The 25,112-nt window shown below is 43.8% G+C and overlaps 3 protein-coding genes across 6 annotated transcripts in view; 1 reads left to right on the forward strand and 2 right to left on the reverse strand.

The window, feature by feature from the left end:
• Positions 1–198: 198 nt before the first annotated feature.
• kif14 (kinesin family member 14) lies at positions 199–18,171 on the reverse strand. Its single transcript, XM_064332066.1, has 29 exons — positions 16,628–18,171; positions 16,083–16,337; positions 15,683–15,770; positions 15,380–15,478; positions 15,092–15,144; positions 14,874–14,904; positions 14,669–14,776; positions 13,194–13,310; positions 12,891–13,009; positions 12,571–12,743; positions 12,117–12,264; positions 11,898–11,961; positions 11,587–11,771; positions 10,556–10,658; positions 10,304–10,461; positions 9,993–10,140; positions 9,738–9,890; positions 9,292–9,424; positions 8,406–8,505; positions 8,107–8,248; positions 7,370–7,473; positions 5,446–5,540; positions 4,734–4,964; positions 4,211–4,398; positions 3,790–3,942; positions 3,433–3,555; positions 2,754–2,828; positions 1,894–2,035; positions 199–1,251 (listed from the first exon to the last, which is right to left on the reverse strand). The coding sequence occupies exons 1-29, from the start codon at positions 17,632–17,634 to the stop codon at positions 863–865; spliced, it is 4,884 nt and encodes a 1,627-aa protein (XP_064188136.1). The 5' UTR covers positions 17,635–18,171; the 3' UTR covers positions 199–862.
• Positions 18,172–18,621: 450 nt separating this feature from the next.
• Positions 18,622–23,279, reverse strand: ddx59 (DEAD (Asp-Glu-Ala-Asp) box polypeptide 59). The gene is made up of 7 exons (XM_064332072.1): positions 22,420–23,279; positions 21,440–21,622; positions 21,022–21,111; positions 20,688–20,939; positions 19,687–19,839; positions 19,278–19,406; positions 18,622–19,067 (listed from the first exon to the last, which is right to left on the reverse strand). The coding sequence occupies exons 1-7, from the start codon at positions 23,251–23,253 to the stop codon at positions 18,804–18,806; spliced, it is 1,905 nt and encodes a 634-aa protein (XP_064188142.1). The 5' UTR covers positions 23,254–23,279; the 3' UTR covers positions 18,622–18,803.
• Positions 23,280–24,060: 781 nt separating this feature from the next.
• The window catches only part of camsap2a (calmodulin regulated spectrin-associated protein family, member 2a), a 45,396-nt gene continuing 44,344 nt past the window's right edge, over positions 24,061–25,112 (forward strand). For all 4 annotated transcript variants that reach the window (XM_064332067.1, XM_064332068.1, XM_064332069.1 and 1 more), the window contains exon 1: positions 24,061–24,739. In XM_064332067.1, coding sequence (XP_064188137.1) covers positions 24,601–24,739 — 139 coding nt within the window. In that variant the 5' untranslated portion in view covers positions 24,061–24,600. The remainder of the gene's footprint in view (positions 24,740–25,112) is intronic.

A 25,112-nucleotide genomic window follows, 5' to 3' on the forward strand; every position in this document is an offset into this window, starting at 1 on the left:
GTGAAATTCAATTCACCATTTACACATTTCAGTTTATTCTGACTACTGACGGGCCAAAAATGCCCAGTGAACATGTAAACGCGGATACAATCAGCCGTGTATTGACCGACCCATTGTGAAGTAGATTCCCGGACTAGCGTTTTACATTGGTCTGTGACAATACAAAACACGCATGAAGAACACACAGCCAATCCAGGGTTTGATGAGACGTGCACATTTATTGTGATCATTCTGCACTGTAATTTAAATGCTTCATGATTTTGTGACATTATATTCCACCTGAAATTGAAAAGGTATGAAGGATCGGCAAGTTCACGTATTAATTTTGAGTACACAATACGGTCCTGAGTGCAAAAGTTTTGAGTGCAAAAAAAGTTTATGCAAAATATATATAAAACAGTTCCAGAATACGTTTTGTGAAACAATATCGGCGAATAAACCGATGTAAAGTACTTCCACATTTTTATTCCAATGCTGATAACCATGGCTGTACTTGGTAATGTAGGCAAATATTAAACAGACATGGTTTAAGAAAAAAAAAGAAGCAAAATATATATCTTTGTATCGTTATATCCATTTTGCAAAAACAACTTCTACATGGTAATACAATTTTATAAATGACATCCTTCCCTCAGTTACACCAAAACTAAACTAAATCTGCCTATTATGAAATTAGCAAATGAAATAAGTTAGCAATAACCGTGACTGATGATATAAGCAGGATGACTTCCTGTTTGGCCACGCCTAATTTGTGATGTTCGTGCAGACCACACATTTCAGAGCTTCAGGATCTCTCTCACTCCTCCATCACCTGTTCAGCAAAGCATCGAACCCAGCTGAAGCTTGCATAAGAAGCAGGGGGCTACACCCACCGTATATCAGAGGGAGAAACGGTCGCATTGGACGAAAGAGTATACACGGTTTTGGGAACGGTTCTATCTCTCCTGCTGTTGCTTGGAGCGGGTGCATTCTCACCGTCTGAGCCACTTTCTACCTCAGCTTTCCCCGCCCTGTTCTCTGGGCCGGAAAGCTTGCTCTTTCTAACACACATATGATCAAACACGGAGCTGAGAGAGCACAGGGCAGAATGCAGCTCGTCCCGGGCCACTACCACGCTCTTTGCGCAGGGCAGCTGAGGGCGGGGCGCCCACACGCTTCCCTCAAGTTTTGGCAGGCCGCTGATGATGTCATCAATCGTCTTGGAGATTGAGCAGATTGCATCTCTGCTTCTGCTGAAGTCCTTGTCTTTACCTACGGGGGATGGAATATGAATTATTAGTTATAAATATAAAATACCCACGTAGTGCATAAACTCCCACTCCCCCCTTCTCCCCAACAGAGAATTGCTAACTGTAGCACTTGAGTCACTGCTAGGCCATCCATGCCTGCATAAGGAGCACTCAGATATACTCAAGAGGGCCAGTGACCATTTTGCACACTACAGTGTACACAAGTAGCCAACTACAGGAAAACTAGTGCCACTCAGAGGAAAAGAATAGCTCTCACTGCTGGTAGTCTATGGGCCTGACGCATTGTTAAGAGCTACTGCAGCAGTCCTGGCCAGTTTAAACACCACACACAGACACAGACACACCCACCCACACCCCCACACCCCCACACAAAATCCCAACCATCATTTTCATCATCATTTCAGGCAATAACATGAAATAGGGGGTAGAGTAAATTTGATTATAAAGCCCTGCTTTTGTGTACTTCAGCACTGGATTTCATCAAAAAAAGATCAAAGGAAAAAAAAAAGAACAATCACTAATGGCTTTGGCATAAAGGCTGAAATTCATTGTTAACACAATGTACCCGGCCCCATTGTTGATAACAGCAGATGTTATGCAATTGGCCGGAGGCAAGCGGGGCTCCCTCGATGCGGGGCGTTACCTCTCAGGGCCTGCGTGAGAGCGGAGCGAAGCTGTCCGACCGCCAGGCTGAGCTGGAGCAGCTGGGCGGCGGCGTCTCTCACTGTCCGCAGGTGCGAGGGATCAGCGTCCTCTCCCGCCCTCTCCGAGGACCAGTCCCTCTGCTGGAAAAACACACAGGACTACCGAAGCTGCTCCGCAGGGACAAAGGCATACCGTATTTCCATTAGCGTGGACTAGGGGATGTGTGTAATGTTCCACGCCATAATGGAGCCTTTATTCGAAGGCAACTGAGCAAAAAAAGGATTTCTGAGCTACGTTAGAAGGCGGAGAAAAAAAGCATCGCAGTAAGTGCCGGGTCAACTGATCCGTTAAATCTGACCTAGCATTAGCGCCCATTAGCATCACCGCCAGTACAAATACTTCAATTATGAAATGTTTACCCGGTGTCATCGAATTTCAACTACATCTGTAGGCGTCAAAGAGACGCAAAAATTCTATTTTTTTAATTAAACGCTTCTCATGCACCATCCTTAAATCAGATGTCCAGATGTCGCGGTGCTTTTGTTAAAGGCCTATTGTGAAAAAGGCATCAGTCTTGTTCGCTGGCACTGAGCACATGGGTGTTCAACGCTAACAAAGAGCACGAGCTTGTACACAGCAGATAACACTAACGGTCACGTTAGGAAGACCGATGGCACTTTGTTCAACACATTCATTACCTGAACGGCGAAAAATGTTAGCGCGCGGCGATAAGACCACGTAGCGTTTTATTTCACGGGGGCAGCAAACGCTGGTCATGGATACCTTTCAAAAGGTGCTCTTGTTGAAATGACATTGATCAATTAGGTAGGTCCACATCCAGAAAAGGCTAATGCTTACCGTTTGATTGCAAGAGACATAGTTACGAAGGGAAGAGGCTACATCCAAAGATTTCGTCTTCAGGCTCTGCAATACCTGAAAGTCAGCCCGTACACATATAGTTAATTAATGCTTCAGTTCTACTAAAATGATAGATACCGTGTAATACATAGTTTGGTGTGACAGGTTTTAATGCTCCAATTTGGAAAGCCCAGGTTTGTAAGTGTAAACCAACGCTAGCACGCGTGTCTCCAGAACACACACAACCACAGGCAGGTTCTGGTGACTCTGCGAACACAGCAGCTGGTCTGTGCGTTCGTCCTGCTGGAAGACGGCACAGCTGTGAATCCTCAGCAAGCAGATGGGAGGTGCCGGAGGACAGAGCTATACGAGTTGCAAGGGAATACCTCGCCAACATCGGGCCCGCCCTGGATTTGATCCGACTGCACCGACTGCCAACTGCATTTTTCATGAAGAGAATCTCGTAACACTGAAAAAGTCTTTCCAAGCGGACAACCTTTTTCGGTCTTTTATAGTGCAAAATAAGAGAAAAGACTTTCTCAAGGACATATATGTCGAGCTCATTAGACCAGATACATAAATAATAATTATATCAATTGGCTTTCACTGACAATCTACCAAACGGAAAAACAGCCCTCTTTTAAATAGCAGTGAAATGCAGCAGTGTTGGAGCCACCACCTCGGTCCTGGGGAAGCTGAGCTGAGCATCTCTCTGTAGCTCCTTGGCCTGATGAATCACGTCCTCCAAAAGGACCTGCGTGCCTTTGCAGGCTCCCTCAAGCAGGGATGCCACTACGGAGCGCTGGAGAGAGAGAGAGGGGAAACAATCCGGCTGAAGGTCTTCAAAGGGCAGCCATAACATAAAACGCTAACTTATTACAACGCGCTTACTGAACCCATGGCTGGGAAACGGCGTCAGGCATTATAAAGAGCCACTCTTTAACACCATCAAAGCCCTGCGCTTACAATAAGGCCTCTTTAATTTTTACAGCCTCTCCCTTTTGGAGCAGAAGCGAGAGAATGCGCGGCCTTTCACCTTGCCAAGAGCCTCGGAGCCCGCTTCGGTCAGGTGGAGCTCTGTTCCCGTCACAGCGGAGAGCTGGCTGACGAGCCGAACGGCCACGTCCAGGCACTGGCTGATCTTGCCCCGAGCCTCCGTTACCATGGAGGAGATTTCTGAGTCGCAGCCCTGAAAACAAAACGAACGCAGTTTCTCATTCAAACTGCCCGCGATCCTCATTTTCAGTTTGTTCACTCCTATAACGCACTTGCCATTTAAACCGGTTATTTTCCCCATCGAGTTCGTTTCCATATACGTTTCTATAAATGAATGCTTATATTACAGTTACTGTAGTAATGGAGACTGTCATACAGTCCTGTAGCACAAATTACCCCAGAAATGCTTCTTTTAGAACATGGCATCTTGTCCAGGTACCTAAGTAAGGTACGGTATGCACCTGAATAAGAAGCTGAAAGTAGCCGCCCATTTTCTTGACTTCCCTGCGGAGCTCCTCGGCAGTGTGGAAGACGGGCCCGGAGCTGGGCTTGATGCTGGTGATCCACTGCAGGGTGAGGAAGACGGCTCTCTCTATGGCCGACGTAGCCCTCACCAGCTGGGCCTGAGCCTCTTCATTACACACAAACACTGACAGACAAACACAAAGCAGGAGCAACTTACACAGATGACAGGGAGTAAGAACATTCATTCTGAGAGCATCATTTTCTATATTACTGGACTTAAACAAAAACAATCATTCATATTCTGAGGAAACGCATTGTATTTTGAGTCGATCGATACTTTCAGTGAAACCAGTTGTCTCAGGTTAATAAATGACGGGCAGAACCACAAAAGCTCGGTGTGCCCGTTCCCACGGTAGGTCAAGACCCCAAACAAATACTGCATTTTTGTGGAGTGCTGATAATGGCGGCGCTCGTTTCCGCGCGACGCTTCGAGCGCGGGCGTTAATCAGGACGGCTTACGGTTCTCCTGGCTGTCGTCGTCCAGGCCCTCGTACGTGCCGGAGATGGACAGGACCGCGGCGTGCACGGCCAGGAGGTCCCAGACCAGCCGGTCGGCCACGCTCTCCTCGGCCCCGTGGCTCCCCCGCAGGCGGGCCAGCGCCGAGCCGATCAGCTCCTTGCAGATGCCGGGGAGGGCCGAGTCGGACCCGCTGGGGTGCAGGGACGGGAGCCTGCTCACACCCATCAGCCCTGCAAGGAAGCGGGGGAGATCCGGCGAAATGAGGCGTCACGCACATGCGACTGCACTCGATAGATATTAATCAGATGGGCTTGATTAACTAATCTGATGACTTTCTACACACCTATTTTAGTGCACAAACACCACACTAGAAAATTAAAATATATTTGGCCATAAAGCTGATGAATGGAACCTGGAATTTATAGGACGTGTAAATGCAGAGCTAATACAGAATCTAAAAGGGGCCCTAAATTTCATTTCCCCCGTTTGCAAGAGGGACCACTGTGCTTTTTTTGGTTGCCTGATGTCAGTGCCCTCCGGCCTAATGGACAATAATCCAACAAACGTTGTTACAGCAACTGAGGGGAATGGGGGAGAGCGCCAGAGGGTTTTATGAGTGAGTCCAGGGTCCACAAGGAGCTCTGAAAGCTTTTGTCTGGTCAAATGAGAGCCCCTGCCTATGTGTTGCTGCTGGTGATTTAGGAACATTACCAGAGTGCTGTGAGGAGTGAAGACTCTGAATGGGGTGCACTCTTATTTCATACAGGCGCCCCGAAATCCTCCTGCTCTTCAACAGGCTTCTGCTCCTGAATGAACAAATGAAAAACATTCAATTAATGCCCCCCACATCCGCATCACAAGATAAATATTAGCATTGCTATTAATCACTCCACATTCACATCAGGAGCTGAATAGTAGCAATGGAATTAACCCTCTCCCCCGCTCTCTCTCTCTCCCTGCACAACCTCATCACAAGTTAAATATTAGCGTTGCAGTGCTTTCCCTATGATTGTCAGCACCGTTGTATGGGTTTCACAAGGATTTTCAAGTTTACGGTTCAACTCAATGTTGCATGCACGCGCGCGCACACGTTGCTCTTGGAACTTCACTGCAGCCGTTCGCGCCTCAGCCGATTCACCGCGGTCCGCGCCGGTCCGTGCAAGCATCTCGTTTGCGTGTATGATACCATAAAGAATGTCATCAATCGACGGATGAGTTGGAGTAGCAAACAACACCGCAAGAGAATTCTATAACGATCCCTGAAAGAACTAACAACGACCCAAGACGTTGTATATTTCAAATTGACATAAAAGCTAAAGTAAAAGAGCGCCACCGGTCACGCAATTTCCATCCCTGAATATGAACAATATGGCAAATGATTAATGTTCTGCTGATAGTAGTGTCAAGGGGGAAGTTTAGCAAAATAGGCCACAGCTGTACTCGTTCGTTTCAACAAATTATTTTATGCCAATGGACCCATTTGCCTCCAAGCATAGCTTTAAAAAATAAAACTCAATCGCTGCTAACTCTACGTGTGGGAAACATTGAATTGCAAATAATCTATTCGCATCCACATCACGAGAATATAACAATATCGTATCTACCGCCAAAGAAAACAGCAATTCATATAATATAGGATGTTGCAACTTACAATCTAGCTGCACACTTCATGTAAGAAGAGATTCATGAGCACATTGCCACTACACCAGTTCTAAGAAGCAGAAATGTGGAAAATAGCCATAATGTTACTGTAACTTGGTAGGGTGGAGCCCTTAGCTGCTCATGGGAATGTTTAACACATTTGGCAAAAGCGAAAGAGCCGACAGCGCAGGCAGAAATCCAGAGAGCACGGGAAACATTCATGGAGGCAGAGAATTAGAGATACTGCTGTTTACTTTGGCTTGAAACCCAATATGAGCAGTAAGAAAAAGCAACAGGCACTTCACATACCACTTGCTCCAGAGTTACAGTGGAGGTAAAAACTGTCAAGTAAAAATAACCTAAATATACATATAACTTGTCTGTACAAGAGGGCTTTTTAAAACATTGGTGTAGCACCAACAGTAAAAGTAGTTCAGCAATGAATGAAAAATGCTGCCAGTGCCAACACAGAATTAACCCACCAACTCGTTTTGTTTATAATGACCATGACTCTTCCAAGTTACTACTGTACATGCTAGCTTGTTGTTTAATGTTTACGCTACTCAAATACTAGCCACCTCGTCACTTCACAGAGGCTCCATATGCCAAACAGTATTTTTTTTTTTTCGTTTTTGTTTGCGCTAGGTACACATTGTGGCTATGCCTAATACAATGACAATGCCCATCAGTGCCGTCGCGATTGTTATTATGTTAAAATAAAGTGATTTCAAGACATAAATACACCTACACATTTTAGTTAGCCATGTAATAAAAACTGCTCACACATATAGCTTGCTAATTAACAATTGCGTTGTAATGGCTAAATACACGAAACGCAGGCAGCAAGGATGGGAACGAACTAACAAACTAATGATGAAAGGTAAACAAATTGATAGTTACAGCCAAAACAAACGTGCTAATTTCCCACTCATGTCAGAGGCATGCACTGTTGGGTAAGAAAGGGAGGGAGAGGGAAGTGAAGAGGCTGGTCTACCTCCGGCGGGAAAATGATGAGGCCGAGGAAGACGCCGATAGATCCGGTTCCCACTCATCATTCGGGTCATAAAACACGTCGTCATCTTTAGATGCGCCATCGCCCTGGAAACAATGTGGCAACATCACTAAGGACACATTCAAACAAATAAAATAGCAATAAAACACACAATCAACAATGGAAACTCAAAATAAATCATACAAATAAACAATATTAATTGCACTAAATTTGAATAAAACAATACAATAACATACATTTTACTAGTATGAAATTATTTTATTGCACAGTCATTTATCAAAGAAAGACACAGAAGTGCATAAATATATGCAATGTACAAAAAATGTTTGAAATAAATGTCTTCAGCCAAGACAGCGAATCAAACATGTTTGCTGTGTTTTGAATCATTCAGCTGGTCAGGCAGCTGTCTCTAGCATGATAAGCACTGCCCAGACTATTAACTAATTGTAGGTCCACCTCCCATTTAATGGCCTTTATGTGTTCTGTCGTCCAGTGAGGCCATTTCTACAATGTGTAAACACACTATTACAGATCTGGCTTATCAGAGGTGTGCAGTGATGGTAAGGGAGTAGGCATGATGTCATGTATGTTCCTGAATCAGTACAGACATATTAATGCGACCACCTTTCATTTCCAACATAAGGCAAGGTGATAAATTTAAGATGAAATTGATTATTCCGAGTCTAAAGGAGATTGAAGCGTCTCCATAGATGATGTACCTGCTCGAGTTCCCTCATGGCAGCCAAGTTGCTCTGGAACCTCTCCAAGCTCCAAAAGGTGGAGATGCCAAGCTTTGTGTTCTGGACTTGCACCTGTAGCTCCCCCTCCCCATCTCGCCTGTCCTTATCCGACAACTCATGCCTGAGGCACACAAACACCGCACACATCTACATACATCGACACATTAATCAGTACTTTAACCCAGCATTTGTCATGATCAGCATTTCTTCCACTGCTCTGGAACAGTTCACCAAAAATATTACAATTACTCTGAAAAACTGCTTGATGTTGGACAGACCTGCTGAACACAGTGTTCTTCCCGAGTTTTTTACTAATGGCGTTGGCCTCTTCGATCATCACGGACAGCTTCATGGCATCCCACTGTGGTGGAGCTAAAACTGAACAATATAAAAGGCGGAGAGTTTGATGAAGTTTCTGTGAGCCTGCCAAGTGTTACATTATATTACATTACACTACAGGCATTTAGCAGACGCTCTTGCAGGTTAAGTACCTCGCTCAGGGGAACAACGGCTGTGTCCTACCAGGGAATCGAACCTGGGATCTTTGGGTTAAAAGACCAGCTCCTTACCCGTACTACACTTCCCAAATTAACATAGGCAGTACCGTACTGTCTCTGGTCACTTATCCCCATTGCATCTCCCCTCATGTGCCGTCAAAAACTTATCAAGATGAATGTTTGATTTTACGACTCATTTCATCAAAAGGTTATGAAACTTAAAAAATAAAAATAAAAGAATATGGTATATGCTTCCCTATTGGTATGTTTCCCTATTCCCTATGTTTCAAATTCATGGATCAATCCACTATTAAGATCACGACAGCTAAAAGCTTATTTAAGGTTAATTATGGAGTGCTTCACTTCCATTGCATACCATAATATTAGTATTCAGATGAATGAGCTTGAGTATCTGCCAATCAGTCACAATGGTTGCCACGAGCATCAAAGATTTAATTTAGAAAACCAGATGAGATAAATCAAATTGTAACAGCTAGGACAATTCTTGTTTTATGCTGATGTTATCCTCGAGTCTGAAGTACAGCACAGCTTCACAAACACCCAGATCAAAAGGGGGATTGTCTACCAAAAAAGGGGACCTTGACTGAAGTGTGGTTAAAAAAAATGTGCGTGCAAAGCAAAAACTTCAAGCAAAGGGAAGACATACCATTTCTATTGCCGTGCACTTCCTTTTGTGTAATTTTTTTCTGCATCCTCTCGAGATCATCAGCGATCTTCCTTTTCTCTTCTTCCAAGGCTTCTAAAATCTTAACGTGCCGTATGTCATGGTCTGCCATGGCCTACGCAGTGCAGAGAAATATGCAATACAGAAAATGCAAAAAAAAAAGAAAATAATTTAATCGTGAAATGAATGAAAAACAATAGCATTACAGCAATGCGTACCCCCGTTGTGAAAAAAACGTTGAAGTCTCAAATACAGACCCTGGATATTTACTCCAGTTTGTTGAGAGGTAAGCCAAAGCTCCTTGAAAACCTTTAGAATGACTCTAGGTGTCAGAAGTCCAGACCCATTGTTGAAAGTAGCAAGTAGCAGTATGAAAGTAGTAGCAAGTGTGAAACCGCAGGAAACACGGCTACTGGTCTCCCCAGTACCTGTCGGGTGGCCTGAGCCTCCATGTTGAGCCGCTTCTTATTCATGTGCACTTCCTGCTCCAGCTGGATCTTGGCGTTCTGCAGCTTCTCCATTTTGCTGGCCGCCCTCTGCTTGTCCAGCTCGTGCAGTTTCTTCCGCTCGTTCTCCTCCTCCTGTGGAGCGTGTGGGGGGCAGGGGGTGAATACCAGCACACAGAAGAAGAAGCTCCCGCGCCGGGTCGTCAGAGAACCAGCAGCATCGGACGGTTCACCTACCAGCTCGCGCTCCAGAGCTTTGATCTTGTTTTCGTACAGCGCCTTCTGTTCGGTCAGCTCCTTCTGAGCCATCTCTTTGGCCACCTGTATGCCTTGCATCATTTCCTCTTTGGCTTTTACTCGGGCCTCCGCGATCTCGGCCTCCAGCCTGAGAACAGCGCACAGCAAAGCATCTTTACTGCACCAGCCGTTACCGAAGCTTCTGAATTCAAGCTCACTCGAGCGCAACCATCACACAGTGTCTCCCCGATTCCCACAGGGAGATCCCCCTTCCTCCCCCCCCCTCCCGACACCCCTTTCCCGTCACTCACTGCGCTCTTTGTGCCGCCAGCAGCTCGTTCTTGGCGAACTCGAAGTCCTTGTGTCCGTCCCCCGCCTGGGTCCAGCAGGACACGCGCTTGCCGCTGTGCACCTCCACCGGGTGGTTGAACCTGAAGTAATGGTCCCCCCCGAGGATTACCCGGTCGCCCTGAGAATGACCCCAAACAGACGGTGTGTAAGCGTACCCTCGGCCTGCACCCGGGGACCAGGCCCTCAGCTCCCACCCCCCTGGAGATACTTACATGGTGGAGGACGGTGGGCTCGGACACTAGGTTTCCATTCACAAAGGTCTTTGCATCCTTGATTGGAGTTATGCTAACTGTACCGCTCACATTACTTATCACACTGTGGAAACACGCAAAAAAAATATTAATTGTATTGCAATATGTTACAAAACCAAACATTTTAAAATGCACTTTCAAATACAGCCATTACATTATCTTTCACAATGACAATTCACAATTACATGACTGTAATCATTGCCGTCAGACTCTTTAGAACCCTGATGTATAATAGTAATTAGAAGTATAATATGGCTAACATAGTTTTGCAATGATTCAAAAAACTATTTACACATCTTCAGTCCAAAATGTTTGTGGTGCATTTGCTGTTATTCAGAATAAGCTAAAGTAACACGAGAGGTTATTTTCAAACATTTTTTATGTTTTGAAATGGTAAATGGACTGCATTTATATAGCGCTTTTTTTTTTTTTTTTTTTACTGCATTTGTAAAGCGCTTTTATCCAAAGCGCTTTACAATTGATGCCTCTCATTCGCCAGAGCAGTTAGGGGTTAGGGGTTAGGTGTCTTGCTCAAGGACACTTCAACATGCCCAGGGCGGGGTTTGAACCGGCAACCCTCCGACTGCCAGACAATCGGTCTTACCTCCTGAGCTATGTCGCCCCTATATATGTATATTGAATGTAATCTGAAAGACATTTTAACGCTTTCTAAATTGCATGCATTCCAGAATTCAAATTATTTATATATATATATATATATATATATATATATATATAAATAAACTATGAGGGGCCAAAGAGGAAATATTTAATGAAGTCTGATATATATACTATATAAAATTATGTATATATATCAGACTTCATTAAATATTTCCTCTTTGGCCCCTCATATATACATATATATGCATGTATGTATATATATATATATCATAAAATAAAAAATTTTTTTTACATAATAAACACATCAAAGAGAGGGCCGCGGTGCATGGCTGCAGGCCTGATGATGTCTCGGACACAAAGATGTCCCTCACCAGTGCTCATCGGCTATGAGGGCTCCAGACAGCTGGATGTCATGGGCGGACTCGGACTTGCGCTTCCCGACCTTGGTCTGCCCCTCTTTAATCATGTACAGCAGCATCTCCGACAGCTGGGGATCCTCATTCAGGTTCACAAGGTTGGGAAGGCGGTTATCCACTTTAAATGTGATGCCGGCTTTCTGTTTGACGCAAACGACCGGGAATGAAGGTGATGAGAAAGACGCTGCGGAGTATTACCACACAAACACACGAGCGAAGTTTATGCTTATGAAACGCGGTAAAAGGTCGACTTGGGACACGGCTACCTGCAATTCTTTGGTTTCTTCGCGTTTTCGTTTCTCGGCGTGCTCCAGCTTCTCCTTCCATTTTCTGAGAAGGAAAGAGAGTCCTGCGTTGTGAGTTTTTGTTTTTTTTTTCCACCTCCCCACACCCTCGAGACAACAATTGCACTGCTATTGGTCTTGAGTTAATCTCCTAGCGAAAGACCCACTTAAAACGGGTAAACAGTAGAGACCCACGTTTACCTGTGCGCTTCAGCCATTTCCCTCTCCTGTTGAGTCAACTGCGTTTTGAGAGCTGCAATTTCCTGCTGGAACAGTCTCATTTTCTCTGGTTCAATGCCTTTAGTGCTCATCTGAGCTGCTCTCAGTTTGTCAACCTCGGCTTTAAGCTCTATAAAAAAAATATTTAAAACAGGTTTAAAATACACCATGTATAATGTCTTTTAAGCCGAAGTCGTATAAATGAAACTGCACTTTCCAAGTTAAATTCTGTATCGCAAAATGTGAATTATGGCTCCCTCCTGTGGTAATTACAAGTAGTGTCGATTCAATCTACTGGTAATAATACCTGTGACAGTTTAGCCCTGCTGTATTATGACGGTACATAAATATTCCATGGGCAAGGTTAGGATTTGCCCTTACTGAAGTGGGAGGCCTTATGATTAATAGTTGGGAAGCAAGGAAAGGCTGAGCTGACCCCTGATGAGCTTGGCGTTGTTGTCCTCGTTGACCTTGGCGATGTTGATGATCAAGCGCGCCTGTCTGGCATAGCGCAGGGTACTGAGCGTCTCCTCCACGCTGCTGGCGTCAGGACTGAGCGTGGCGATCATGGCGGTCTTCGAGTTCCCGCCCAGGCTCTCCTTCAACAACCTGGACACAAACACGCCACGGCTAGTGTTGCACTTTCCTACAGGAATAGAGACATCGGACTGCCAGGGGCAGTCTAAATGGGGAAAAGCCCCGCTGTAGGGCATCAGTTCTAAACACTGAAAAAGCGTCTTTCAAAGCAGCTCTCACCATGTGAGCACCGATTCTCTGTACGGGGTGAAGACCTTCTTCCTGGACTGAGATTGCTCAGACAGAGCCGAAATCACCTTCCCCAGGGTCAACAAAGACTTGTTGATGCTGGCCCCTTCCTGGGGGAGAAAGCGCCAGCATCAACCGTTAAGTTTCGAAGAAAGGTAAGATTTCCGCTATATAGTACAGAAGCAAGATTAAATAGCAATAATAATGCATTTTTCAGAGCTTTCACTTTCATGCACTTTTATGGTCACTGGAGAAGCGCTTGAGTAAAGGCCAGGGCAGCGAGAGGGAGCGTACCCTGAGCCTGTCCTCGCTGGTCTGGGCTGAGGAACAGCGCTCGCTCCCTGCCAGGTCCACCAGGTTGATCCTGCTGGTGACGGTGTGGTCGTGCTCCTCCTCCTCCACAAACTCAGTCTGCACAGAGAAAAGGGGCAGCTGGGACATCGTACTGGAAACTTCAGGCAGCAAAGGGCTGAAGGATTCAGCAGCACTAGCATAAATCACACGCTGCCTTCGCACACCTCGGATAAGCCATGCGATGCAGCTATTCTGTTGTCTTTCTGACAACCCACAGTATGTCACAGCCATCAGATGAACTGAAACTAAATTACATTAAAAAAAATAAAAATAAAAATGTATGAACTAAAATCCATGAAAATACATTTGTATCAACTATAAAGAATGCACTCAGTAGAGTGTAGACCTCCGCCAAGGTACAACAATCTCCCTGTGCATGAATGTGGACAGCAAGTGTCTGGGCAATCTAGTAACATTTTCCAAGATAGGACAAACCTATCAGGAAAGGTCATGGGTCACCAAAATAAATAGGTTTCTTCCTCTTAGGAACATAAATGGGCACAGCAAATTTCAGAACAATTGGGCCATTACTTCGAGATATGTTGATCACAAACAAAGTTTGGCCTGATGGCGCCACTACAGGAAAGGTAATGGGTCACTAAAATCAATAGGTCTCTTCCTATTTGGGACAAGAAAGTGCAGAGCATAATTTCATGGCAATACGGCCATTATTTTTCCAGATATGTCTGCAACAGAATGACGAAACCAGAGTCATTACATAAACTCACTGGCAGAGATAAATAAAATAGAGTATTGTAGGGATGCACCACAATTGAGGTCATATCAGCATCTGCCAGCAATAGCATAAAGCTAGCACACATTGGTATTTATTATTTCTGATTATCATTTTTTTGCCAGCCAATCTCACGAGCAACACTACGCAGAGTTCTTCGGACTCTCTACTTAATAATGAAGTAACCAAGTTGAAGTATTTTGTTACATTATGATGTTACAACACAATAAGTTACATTTTTACTTCATAAGCTGATGGCTGTGTGCATCTACTTCTTCCATCAATGTGGAAACTTGGTTGCAGTTTGAATTTATGCAATAATGTCAAACAGGGAGTAATTGGATTTGGCTAAATTATCCAGCCATTAGTTATTGAAATCATATCCCTCCCAGAATGTCCATATCTTGAAATGAAAACTATTGAAAGGTACATTCATAAAATCACTCTGTTGTGGCCTCAGTGTTTGTATGACAAGTGCGTACATGAAAGATGCAAACGCAGTACAATATTTGCCGGGAGGGCCTAATTATGACGTGGTTTTATCACCACCCATTCTAGCCACTGTACTGCACTTCAAGACTGTCCAATTAATAAGTGTTTCATAAATGAAATCTACTATCACTGCTAGCACAGTACACAAGTTGTAAGGCGGTATTTGACATGCAGTAAAATGACAGTTCACCTTGGTCTGAGTCATGACAAGGGTGAAGACAGAGTGAGATCTGGAGCTCTTGTCATTCATACCAGTAGCCGCTGTGGCACGCTGTTTATTTCCGAGCTCAAGCCAGCTCTAGAAGGAGAGATCATACAGCACATAGCACATAGCACTACATTAACCGCATAATTACAGCCAGCAAGAATGCTCACATGAATCAAATACAACTTACCTGGATATCAGCATATGAGCTCACCACAATCCTAAGGGGAACACACACAGTAACACGTTCAATTGTCAAGTCAAAGGCTCTGTTTAAAATAATGATGTACATTGCTGCATATTCAACTGAACCATACCCCGCAAAGAATGTCCATTCATTTTAATATGAATCCTTTAGTAGGCTTCGGTTTTATTTGACTCAGTAAGTGTAAAATTATAAGTTCTTACGTTGAAAGATCTGCAACATAGGGCCCAAAGACAGGATGTTCTCTGACCCTCAGCTGAAAAAGGCAGGGCTCTCCATTAGTATTCACAAACATACCTGCATAAAACGTAGCATCACGATTTCTCGAACTCCAGAACATAGAAAGTAAAAACATGCTTAAAACTTAAAATTATATCCAACCATGATGCAGAACCCAAGACATTGCTTTTGATGTCACGTTAGTTTTTCCTTGTTCATTTTATTTAAGTGCTTTATTTCAATCCTCCAGGTTAAATAAAACTGGATCTTACCGGTAACTTCTTTTCACCTTGCTCATCTCTCACTACAAGCAAGTCATGGATTTTCTCATTGTAGACTTCAAAATAGCTCATTTCCAGGCGACATGAGACCTTAAAAAATATAGATATATTTTCCATCACACAGTATCCCATACCACTTCCTGATTTACCGGTTCATTTCAAATGATCGGTCTGAGTCTGCTACTTTCCGAAATGCAAAACAGCAATTCAACAAAAACAGGTATCTCTTGGTGAGAAGACTAGCGACTATTGCAATACCTTCCCAACATTTGCATGAAGCTTAGAGCAACTCACTTGATTATTCTGAGACTTTATCACTCTGGAAAAAAGCTCCTCACAGAACCTTGGTGTTACTCCAGCATCTTCTCCAAAGCCCATCATTCTACATGAGAGAAAGTGTTTGGGAGATCTCAGACAAAGGCCATTTCTGTCATCACTATGCATCAGCGGCCTACAGCCTCTTCAGAAGTTCTCAAATGCAGCCTGGCCCACATGCAGCATTACCTCTACATTGCTTCTACAGATATTCTGCATTACCACAGATTTTTCAAAAAAAAGTTTGCAAACAACGAGGTAAGCCATTATAACTATAACTGGTGGTAAGCCATAAAGGTTATTACTCAGGTTTGCACTATATTTCAGTTTTGGTGAAAACAGTGGTTTAAAAAAGGAATTTGAAGTAGCTACAACTTACGTGTACGATTTTCCAGACCCAGTCTGTCCATACGCAAATAGGCAAGTATTGAATCCTTCAAAGGCTCTTTCAAGGAGAGGTCTAGCTAACTTTTCATACACTGTCTTTTGGCTGGCAAAATTTGGGTCCGTTTTGTCAATCGAACAGAATGAAAAATCGTAGTTGAATGTGTAGCTCTGCTTGGAGTCTGGGTGCTGGACAGTTGTCTCTTGGTTATTCATGAAGATCACTTGCTGGCCATTCTCAGTCTTCTCTCTGGTGATTTTTAAACACAAAGTTGACACCATCAGATGAACTATTGTGAACTATGTGAAAACTACAGATTAGAACATATAGTTAGGAGCATTGCATAGTATTTATGGCAAAGAGTGAACGGAATGGATGGAATGATTAAGTATTTAATAAATATGACACAAAATTCAATTCACTTGAGATTACAATGATACCAGACTTTATAAATGGGAGTGGCGACTCATTTGAATAAAACAGATTGGGAAAACAGATTCATTATAACAACTGAAGCACGGCCTTGAATTATCTCTTACCTGCTGTTAAATGGTCGAACCCGCACCGCCACAGTAACTGCACTGTTTTCCATCTTGAGGGAATCTTGCTTCAGTACGCTACTCTCTCTGTTAAGCAGATCGATGGAAGAAGTCGGTCTGCCAGGGGTTTTACTCCCTGCTCCGCTCACATTTCCATTCTGACTTGAGCTCGTCAGCGTGGGGGCTTTTTTAACCTGTGTGAACTGCAGACTCGAGGTCACGTTTCTGCCCTGACTTCCGACTGGGGCGCTTCTAAATGTAGACACTTGGCCTGTTGGTTTGTTGAGACTTTCTCCATTCGCCAGCCCGAGGTTCCTTTGACGTTCCAAGCTTGCGGATTTTGCTTTCGCAGATTTAGTGATGTCTCTTCCTGCCAGTCTCTCAAAAACATCTTTCTTAGCACTGATTTTCTCAAAGGGCGTCTTTTTTGTTGGAGTTGAAAATACTTTACTACGGTCTTCTGCTTTCCCAGAATCAGCTTTAGTCGCAGGGGGTTCATTTACCGTCATCTGTAGAAACCTTGTGTGCACTTTGTTTTGTGCGTAAATAAGATTAACTTTTTCGTGTGTCACACCTTTAGACCACTCATCTCTCGTGCTGGATGATCTCAAAACACCTGTTGCCCTCGGGGTTCTGCAGTTAGGCTCTGACAGGATTTTTGATTGACGCAATTTCTGGTTAATATGTACGCCTTGATTTTCTACACTCTTGCTGTTTTCCACGCTGGATTTGTCTGTTGAGCCAGTCCTTGTCCTACGTTGTAACGTCAGTCGTTTTTCAGGTACTTCAACATGATTTTCAGTAGGTTCAATGACAGTCTTTTCGGCCCTTTGGCCACCTTTGCTGTCCGTTTTTCTTCTTTGTAATGTAAGTCTTCCTCGAGAACACGTATCATTTTTCTGACTACATGCACTTGTCGCAGAGACAGTATATGTCCTGTTTATCTCTTTGCTCTTGTCAATTGATGTTGACGGTTCCCCGCATTCATGAATATATTCATTCATCATGTTCTCCTAACACCACTGTGAGTTGACAACTTTGTAGCCAATTAACTTTCTTGACATTCCACTCAACTTTGATTTTGTTTTGGCAAACCGAACGTTAATTCTTGTAACTGGCTAAACAGCTAGTTTGCTAACTTACAGAAAAAAAGTGCATTTCGACTATAAAATTATTCAAATTAAAATAATATAAAACTACAACGCTACCAAGTTAACCAGCTCAGTACTTTAAAAAAAACTTTTTAAATGGTTAAAATTAGCTAATCTATATGCCTAAAAGGCTAACGTTAGCAATGTCAACGTCCAAGGCAAAATGTAACGTTAGCAAGTATCTTACCAATCAAGACGAAAGTTACGTTAGCTGGTTGCTACTGATTACACAAAACGCACGAAATTATAAATGTGCGAATGTAAGTCTGAAACGAGTAATTGAACCCGCAGTTCTAACTTCCACTGATAAATTGCTTGGTTAGCTAAGATGCTATTGCCAGTAACAGCGTTATTTTGTTTACAGACCTTACTTCCGCCATCGCGCCGCTTTCAAGTTTCAAACTCTTCCACGATATCAGTTATTGGTTGAGCGTAAAAATTTACGTCACCGCTAATACCAAGGCAACGCAAAATATAAAGGCAATATCTTTTGTCTACGACTAGATGGCAGCATTTTCAAATACAATAAATTCTGTCATCGGTAAGAAAGCTGAAAACTAAACAGTTTACATTTAAAACCTTCCAATAAAGTAGGACCTATAATCTGGAAGAACTGCGTTCAAAATCAGTTATGTTTGTATTCAAGTGAAGTGAAAAAAGGTATATTATTTTGTGAGCAATAAACAGATGTGCTAAACTCTAATGACCCATACAGGTACAAAATATGTCTTAGTCACTCTTCATAAGGATGTCTACTTTACATGCAAATACAGTCTTTCAAGAACTTCAGTACAACTTCAGGCACATAAAACATTTCTCAAATCAAGAATATAATCCAGAATATAAATCCAGAAACAGGCTTTATTTCTTAACATTACAGATTTATAGGAAATATTTACTTCCCCACAATAAACATCAGATTATTTGAACACATTTTGCATGTAAACATATAACGTTTTTTAGAAAAAGCATCCTATATACATACTGCATACATATACACAACTCTGTTGGTGGTGCATGTGCGACTACTTCTTGGAAGTGCTCCGGTCATGTTTTCTGATGATGTCGATGAGGTTGTTCTTGGTGACGATGGTGTCCTCCCCTTTCCTGCTCCTCTGCCTCTCTCTCCTCTGCTGCTCATGGAGGTGGGGGGAGTTCAGTAGCTGGGGAGGGAGCAGGGACCCTGTGGGCTTCACTCTGTTCACCACGTCCAAGAACAGACGCTTGTTGTTGTTGTTCACAAATGTGATGGCGGTTCCCCGGTAACCCAGCCTTCCCGCTCTTCCGACCTGAGCGCGTACGTAAGCGAAACAGGACACAGCGCTGACAATGAGCCCTGCTGGACTTGATCAGCTATAGGGTATACTCTGGAAACGTCTGCTTAACTACTGTACAATTTCTGATATTCTGTACTATGCAAGGAATAGCAATTTCAAGTAGTAAGAAAAGCTAATCTATTACATCACCAGTATGTTCCAGATTAAGATGAAATCTCATACCTGATGAACGTATTCATCCATGCTAGAAGACATGTCAAAGTTCACCACCAGTTTGACGTTGACCAGGTCAAGCCCTCTGCCCAGTACCCCTGTGCTGACCACAACTTCATACTCCCCTTCAAGCAGACCCTAGATGGAAAAATAAGAAGTGCCTGCTCCACACTTAAGATCTACTACCCGTCCCTATGTGAGTTAAAGCATGCAGAGCAATACAATTGTGTGGGACAAACACAACATGCAGAAATCCCAATGAGATTTACACAGGCCAATCCATCTCACACTTAGAAATGTAACATGATCCTTTACAGCAAAATCAGTAAAACAAGAAGGTACCTGTCACTGTTTAAACCAACACACCGCTGAAAATGAGAGGGAAAAGGCGCTGGTCAAACACCCTGGAGGGACTCACCTTTAGTATCCTGTTCCGCGCGCACTGTGGCTTGTCAGAGTGAATGGCCACTGTGTTGAGAGCCATGACTTTCTGCACCGCCTCACACAGCAGGTCTGCACCCAGCTTGCAGTCCACAAACACCAGCACCGGCGGGTGGTACAGCTTCCTGTCCTGTTCAGCAATGAATTAGCATAAACAATTCATCACTTCAATACCTTATACTAATATATTTCAAAAAATTTTAAAACAGATCAACGAAATTCAAATTAGCATTCATATCTAACTTCAAGTTACCAACAGTGCATTTAAAGATGGTTAGCAGGGTCAACGTCAGGATAGCATATCACGTTCTCTGCTGTGTCCAATGTCAGAGGGTACGAGCTGTGACTCTGGCTCCTGGACCAGTGCCACTGTGGAGGATCCACCCATTTCCTTTGGGGATGGGGGGGGGGGCAGAAATCTAAATATGGTCTGCTGTGCCTTCTCTGAGGCAGCAGAATTCCCCACCTTCTCCAGAGCGACAGCATATTACTATAAACAGAGCATGAGATAACACATCCTGCGGTAGCACTTCATCTATACATATAACTATGACATTACCATGAAATTCTCAAGGACAGTTGTATACTTTTTGCATTCTTTTTGCATGTGCAAGAATTTGGTTGCAAGTTCTCCAAATCTGAGACTATGTAGCCAAACCACAAGCAACCATGAAATTTCTGCAACTGGGTTATTTTATCCTTACAAATGTACAGTATGCACCCAGTAAAAATAATGCCAAGAAACAACATCTGAACAGCTGTTTTTCTATGTCACGTTTTTGGAGATAAAAACAATGCTGGGTATGTTCCCTGTGTGTGTTTGAATGATCACTTGTTACCAGAAATATGACCAGAGTCATATAAATGTAATGTTTTTTCATACTGACATACTGCCCATAAGCCCATACACATACATCGTCCAATAAATTGTTTCTTACACACTTAAAGCGACACGCTACAAAATAATGTAGTATTTACATTTAAAATCTCGAATAGTTTCTTTTTCTTCGAAGGTTCCTCCACCCACAGGACAATCTGCCGGACGTTGGAACAGGGCTGGTTCTTCTCCCCGATGGTGATCCGGACCGGGTCCTGGGTCAGCCGCGCGGCCAGCTGCTCCGTTCCCAACGGGATGGTGGCCGATGCTAACAGAGTCTGTCGGTCGTCTGGGACCTGCTCCAAGATGTCGAGCACTTGCTGCTGGAAGCCCATCTTTAGCATGGTGTCGGCCTGTGGGCACAGAGCAGCAGAGCGTGACGAGACTGAAGAACAAACGGGAATCAATATTCAGACCGTTCAACAAATCACGAACCTCATCCACCACCACAATCCTCACGCCATCCAGCTCTACCGCCTTCTGCTTCAGGATCTCAAGGAGTCGTCCTGGAGTGGCTATTATGATCTTAGAAAAGAACAGATAAGTTGTTTTGGGAAACGTCCCTGCCGTATTTGCATTACAGCGTTCTGGAAAATGGTTTCATTGTGATACACAAGAGCAGACACAGTTGTAATGGATGAACGAATCATCATTCACTAGGCAAAGTTTTCCAGCTTGGTTTCTTTTCACATGGGTGACATGGATATTTATTGAACTGGACATTAGCAGTCTCTGCGTAGGCTAACATTGTACAACATAGTGCATCTGGGTTGCCTGCCATCATCTATGCTGAATATTAAAAAGGGGGTAGCCATGCGATGCCCGCCTAACCCGGGCAGTGCCCGGCGCGTACCTTGATGTTCTGCTTGAGCCGGTGAAGCTGAGGGGGCAGGGGCATGCCGCCCACCAGCAGGGCGGTCCTCATGTTGGGCAGGCCCACCATCAGCTCCTTGGCCTGCCTCTCGATCTGGATCGCCAGCTCCCGCGTGGGCGTCAGGATGATGCCCGTCACACCGCTGGGCGGAGCCACCGGTCTCTGAGGGGAAACCAGCTCAGTACGATCAGTCAGTACTCTTTATCTGTGACATACTCTCTGTGGCAGATAATGATGTCCTGTTAAGAACTACGCTCCCTTCACCTTTTGAGTTGCCACTTACTTGCCGGCTGATATTGTGCTACTTGGTTCCCTTATTCCAATACAGCACATGAATACACCACAGCTCAAATATGCTCAGGCATAGCAGACACCGTTTAATGCAGGTCAGCCTTTTTTCTTTAGTATGTTAAAGCGATTCTTTATTGTTGCACGGCTTGTTTTGCAAAAGCTTGGAATTTCAACAGTGCAGCCAAATAGCATGATCCAAAATTCTGAATTAGAGGTACTTCATATCACACTCAGGGAAAGCCGCCAGCTGCAGTTTACCGGCGCACAGAATGCTTTCCCAGCTGTGACGGAACAATGCTGAAGAACCTCGTTTCAAAGTTTACCAACCTTTTTCATTCGGCTACTTCAACCTCAACAGAAATTTATGTTTCCAGCCTTGCATTATTCTCAGAGAGCAAATGGTAATTTATCAAAACACTTCCTCAAATCTCAATCTATAACTATAAAGCTCAGACCTACCCCTACAGCATTTAAATGCACACGTCACTGTGCATTTACTGGGTGTGAGAGTCTAGGGGAGGACTTTTGATTGCCACAGAAAAATGAGTGGCATGAATCTGAGCCCTTGTTTCTGAACTGAAGCCTATGGCCCTATGGCAGATGAAAGCCTGCACATGCTGCAGGAGCAGCACAAGCCATTCCCGTCTCCCATTCGCTCAATTCTTTACCTCAAGAGCACGCAGCACCACTGGCAGCAGGAAGGCAACCGTTTTCCCTGAGCCCGTGTCCGCACTGGCGATCACGTCCCGGCCAGCCAATCCAACAGGGATCATCTGCATCTGGACAGGAGTAGGAGCCTCATAGCCCGCCTTCTTCAGGTTGGCACTGAGAACTGAGGGGAAGTTGCAGTGTTCAAACTCTATGATGGGTCTTCCCACATTCTGACCCTGCGTCACAATCCCCAACTCCTGCTTCACCCTCTGAACCTGTTCCTCGGTCAGACCCAAAATGAACTCATCCTCTCTGTAGGAATAGCCCTGCTCCTGCTCACCACTGGTACAAGCGTCCTCAGCACCAGGTGTTGCTGATAGCACCTCGCCACTCCCAGGGTGGTCCTTGCCCATCTGAGCTAAGTGAATGGCCTTGCATTCCAAGCTGCACACATCATTATCGGTGCTGTCACAAATATACTCTCCATATCGGCCACACATTACACATATGGGCTCCCCCGGTTCTGGCCATCTCTGACTCTTGCGAAGGGATTTCACGGGTTCTTCATCTTCGTTGTCCTCTGTCTCAGATTCTTTAAAGTCTCCTGAACTTCGGTCTGAACTGGTCTCCGTATGTAGGTGGTCAGAGACAGGCTCGCAGTGATCCTGATGCTGCTCTTCCTTCCCAGAGTCTGTGTGTGTCCAATCACAGTTCACTTCCCGCGATCTCGGGGAGCTTGCTTTTTCTTCGGAGTCTTCACTGGCATGTTCCGAGCTCACTTTACATTTCTTTACAAGCTGGTTAGGGTCATCTGAGGGTCTCTTCACTTTAAGCGCTCTTGGCATAAACATTTTCAATCTAAAAAGCGTAAATAATAAGTTACAGGCAGCTATAGCTAACAGCGAACTCGACAGAGACTTGCTTGGTTTGAAATAAGAAAACTGCTTGGTGCCCTGAAAATATCACAAAGATCTCAAACTACTACAATTCTAATTCTAAACCCATAATATGCACCGCTCAACTACAATACTTGTTCGCTTGTGTTTTGAAGGCTGTCTCATGTTTATGACGTAATTGCAAGATCCATTCTGGGAAATGAAGTTCACTGCCAGTTGTTTGGAGCTCATAAAAGTCCCCAGAAAGCTTGTAAATTAAGGTTCTTACTGGTTACTGAAGCTGTGAGACATTTTTAAAATATCTTAATTAAAATTTTGACAGTAGGCTTCATATTGAATAATGCATGTTAAATTCAGTGATTTAATTGCTTTAGTTATTATTCAGGATAAATTAGGCTACTGCTAACATATTTTTTCAAATTAGACCTGTTTCCAATGTATTCATGTTCATACTGTCCATCATCATAACTGTAACGAAATCAACGTTTTGGAATATAAAATCATCTGCCCTTTCGAGCTCGTTGAGAGTAACCAGGTTATTCCGTTGATATAGCCTAACAACTCTGTCTCAATACTCAACAGAACAACGGTTATGGCAAAAAAAAAAAAACATTTGTCAAAAATGAACTCTCCAATTAAACCATTCTTATTGATTCCTTCACATTTCGTATCATATCGACATCGTATCGCATCGACAAAGCGTGATGCCTACGGAAAACAGCTTGTCGGTGCCTGGTCTGGGCGGATCGCGCAGGCGCAATGAAGGAAGCTCCTTAATCGAGTCAGTGCGGCAGGAAAACCGCAGACAGCAAGGGGAGGCGGATTGTATTGGAAAGGCAACTAAAAAAAATCTAGAGGCAGAACATGTGGAAATAACAAAGCAAACTCCGGTCCCTTACGAAAATATATCGCAGAAGATGGAAACTGTTTCTGACCGACAGTTAAGACGCACACGTTCCTCTCAAATATTAAAATCTCTTCAGCAATCCGAAGAGGGCAATGCCAGAGAATGGATGAAAATTACAAGGAGATAGGCTACAGTTTACTGGGCTTGCTCCTTGGACTGACTCGCTAAGCTTCCTCAACAAATGGAGTTATAATTTAAGAACAAATAGCGCTAGCCTTCACGTGGGCTTGTAACCAACGTATCGTGGTCGGCTTGAGAACAGAATCATATATTTTAATAAGCAAAGTAAATTTGCTGCATTAAATTCCATTGGAGGGATGTCATCTGCAACCATTGCTTCATAGCCTAGTTCAATAGGTTTTCGAGGACTGGAATTTACTGTTCAACGCGTTAATATGGATGGTGTGGCAGGCTCGAAGGAGATCAAAAAGACTTTTATTGTTCCCGCTATAAAATCTTTTGATCATTATGATTTTACGAAAGCAAAAATCTGTTGTAGCCTGACATGGCTGATAGCCAAAGCCTTTGGGACAGGTAGGTGGCGTCTTTTCTTGGTTTTATTTTGCCATTCATAATAGAAAAAGCGGATTTATGTAATCTGTTATTGTTTATTTTCGATAGTTATTGTTTTTACTATTTTTGATAATGAAACTAAGAAACACGAAGTTTAAAATGATGGCAGAAAAAAAATACATTTTCAGATTTTTTTCACATACCACAGGCTTGATGGTAGGCTTCAGCGGTATTGGCTGTCCTTAGGTTTTTCACGTACAGATTGTTTATTGATAAGTTACTAATTTTCGGTTATTGCTGTTGCAACAACAGAAACGTACACAACCCCGGCGGTATTGAGGAGCACTACTAGAAATTATGGACCCTTAGATATCCGTTGCTGTTTCTTTCAATA

The sequence above is a fragment of the Anguilla rostrata genome, chromosome 4, assembly GCF_018555375.3.
Source record: "Anguilla rostrata isolate EN2019 chromosome 4, ASM1855537v3, whole genome shotgun sequence".
NCBI lineage: Eukaryota > Metazoa > Chordata > Actinopteri > Anguilliformes > Anguillidae > Anguilla > Anguilla rostrata.

What these genes read in the sequence shown, in the direction of transcription:
- ddx59 (XM_064332072.1), bottom strand. Translation starts at nt 23,253, where the DNA reads ATGTTTATGCCAAGAGCGCTTAAAGTGAAGAGACCCTCAGATGACCCT. An exon ending in GGATTGTGGTGGTGGATGAG is followed by an intron (nt 20,940 to 21,021) that starts GTTCGTGATTTG and finishes CTGTGCCCACAG; the next exon opens with GCCGACACCATGCTAAAGAT. An exon ending in AACTATTCGAGATTTTAAAT is followed by an intron (nt 19,840 to 20,687) that starts GTAAATACTACA and finishes ATTGCTGAACAG; the next exon opens with GACAGGAAGCTGTACCACCC.
- kif14 (XM_064332066.1), bottom strand. Translation starts at nt 17,634, where the DNA reads ATGATGAATGAATATATTCATGAATGCGGGGAACCGTCAACATCAATT. An exon ending in GTTCGACCATTTAACAGCAG is followed by an intron (nt 16,338 to 16,627) that starts GTAAGAGATAAT and finishes AAAAATCACCAG; the next exon opens with AGAGAAGACTGAGAATGGCC. An exon ending in GCTCATATGCTGATATCCAG is followed by an intron (nt 14,777 to 14,873) that starts GTAAGTTGTATT and finishes CTCTCCTTCTAG; the next exon opens with AGCTGGCTTGAGCTCGGAAA.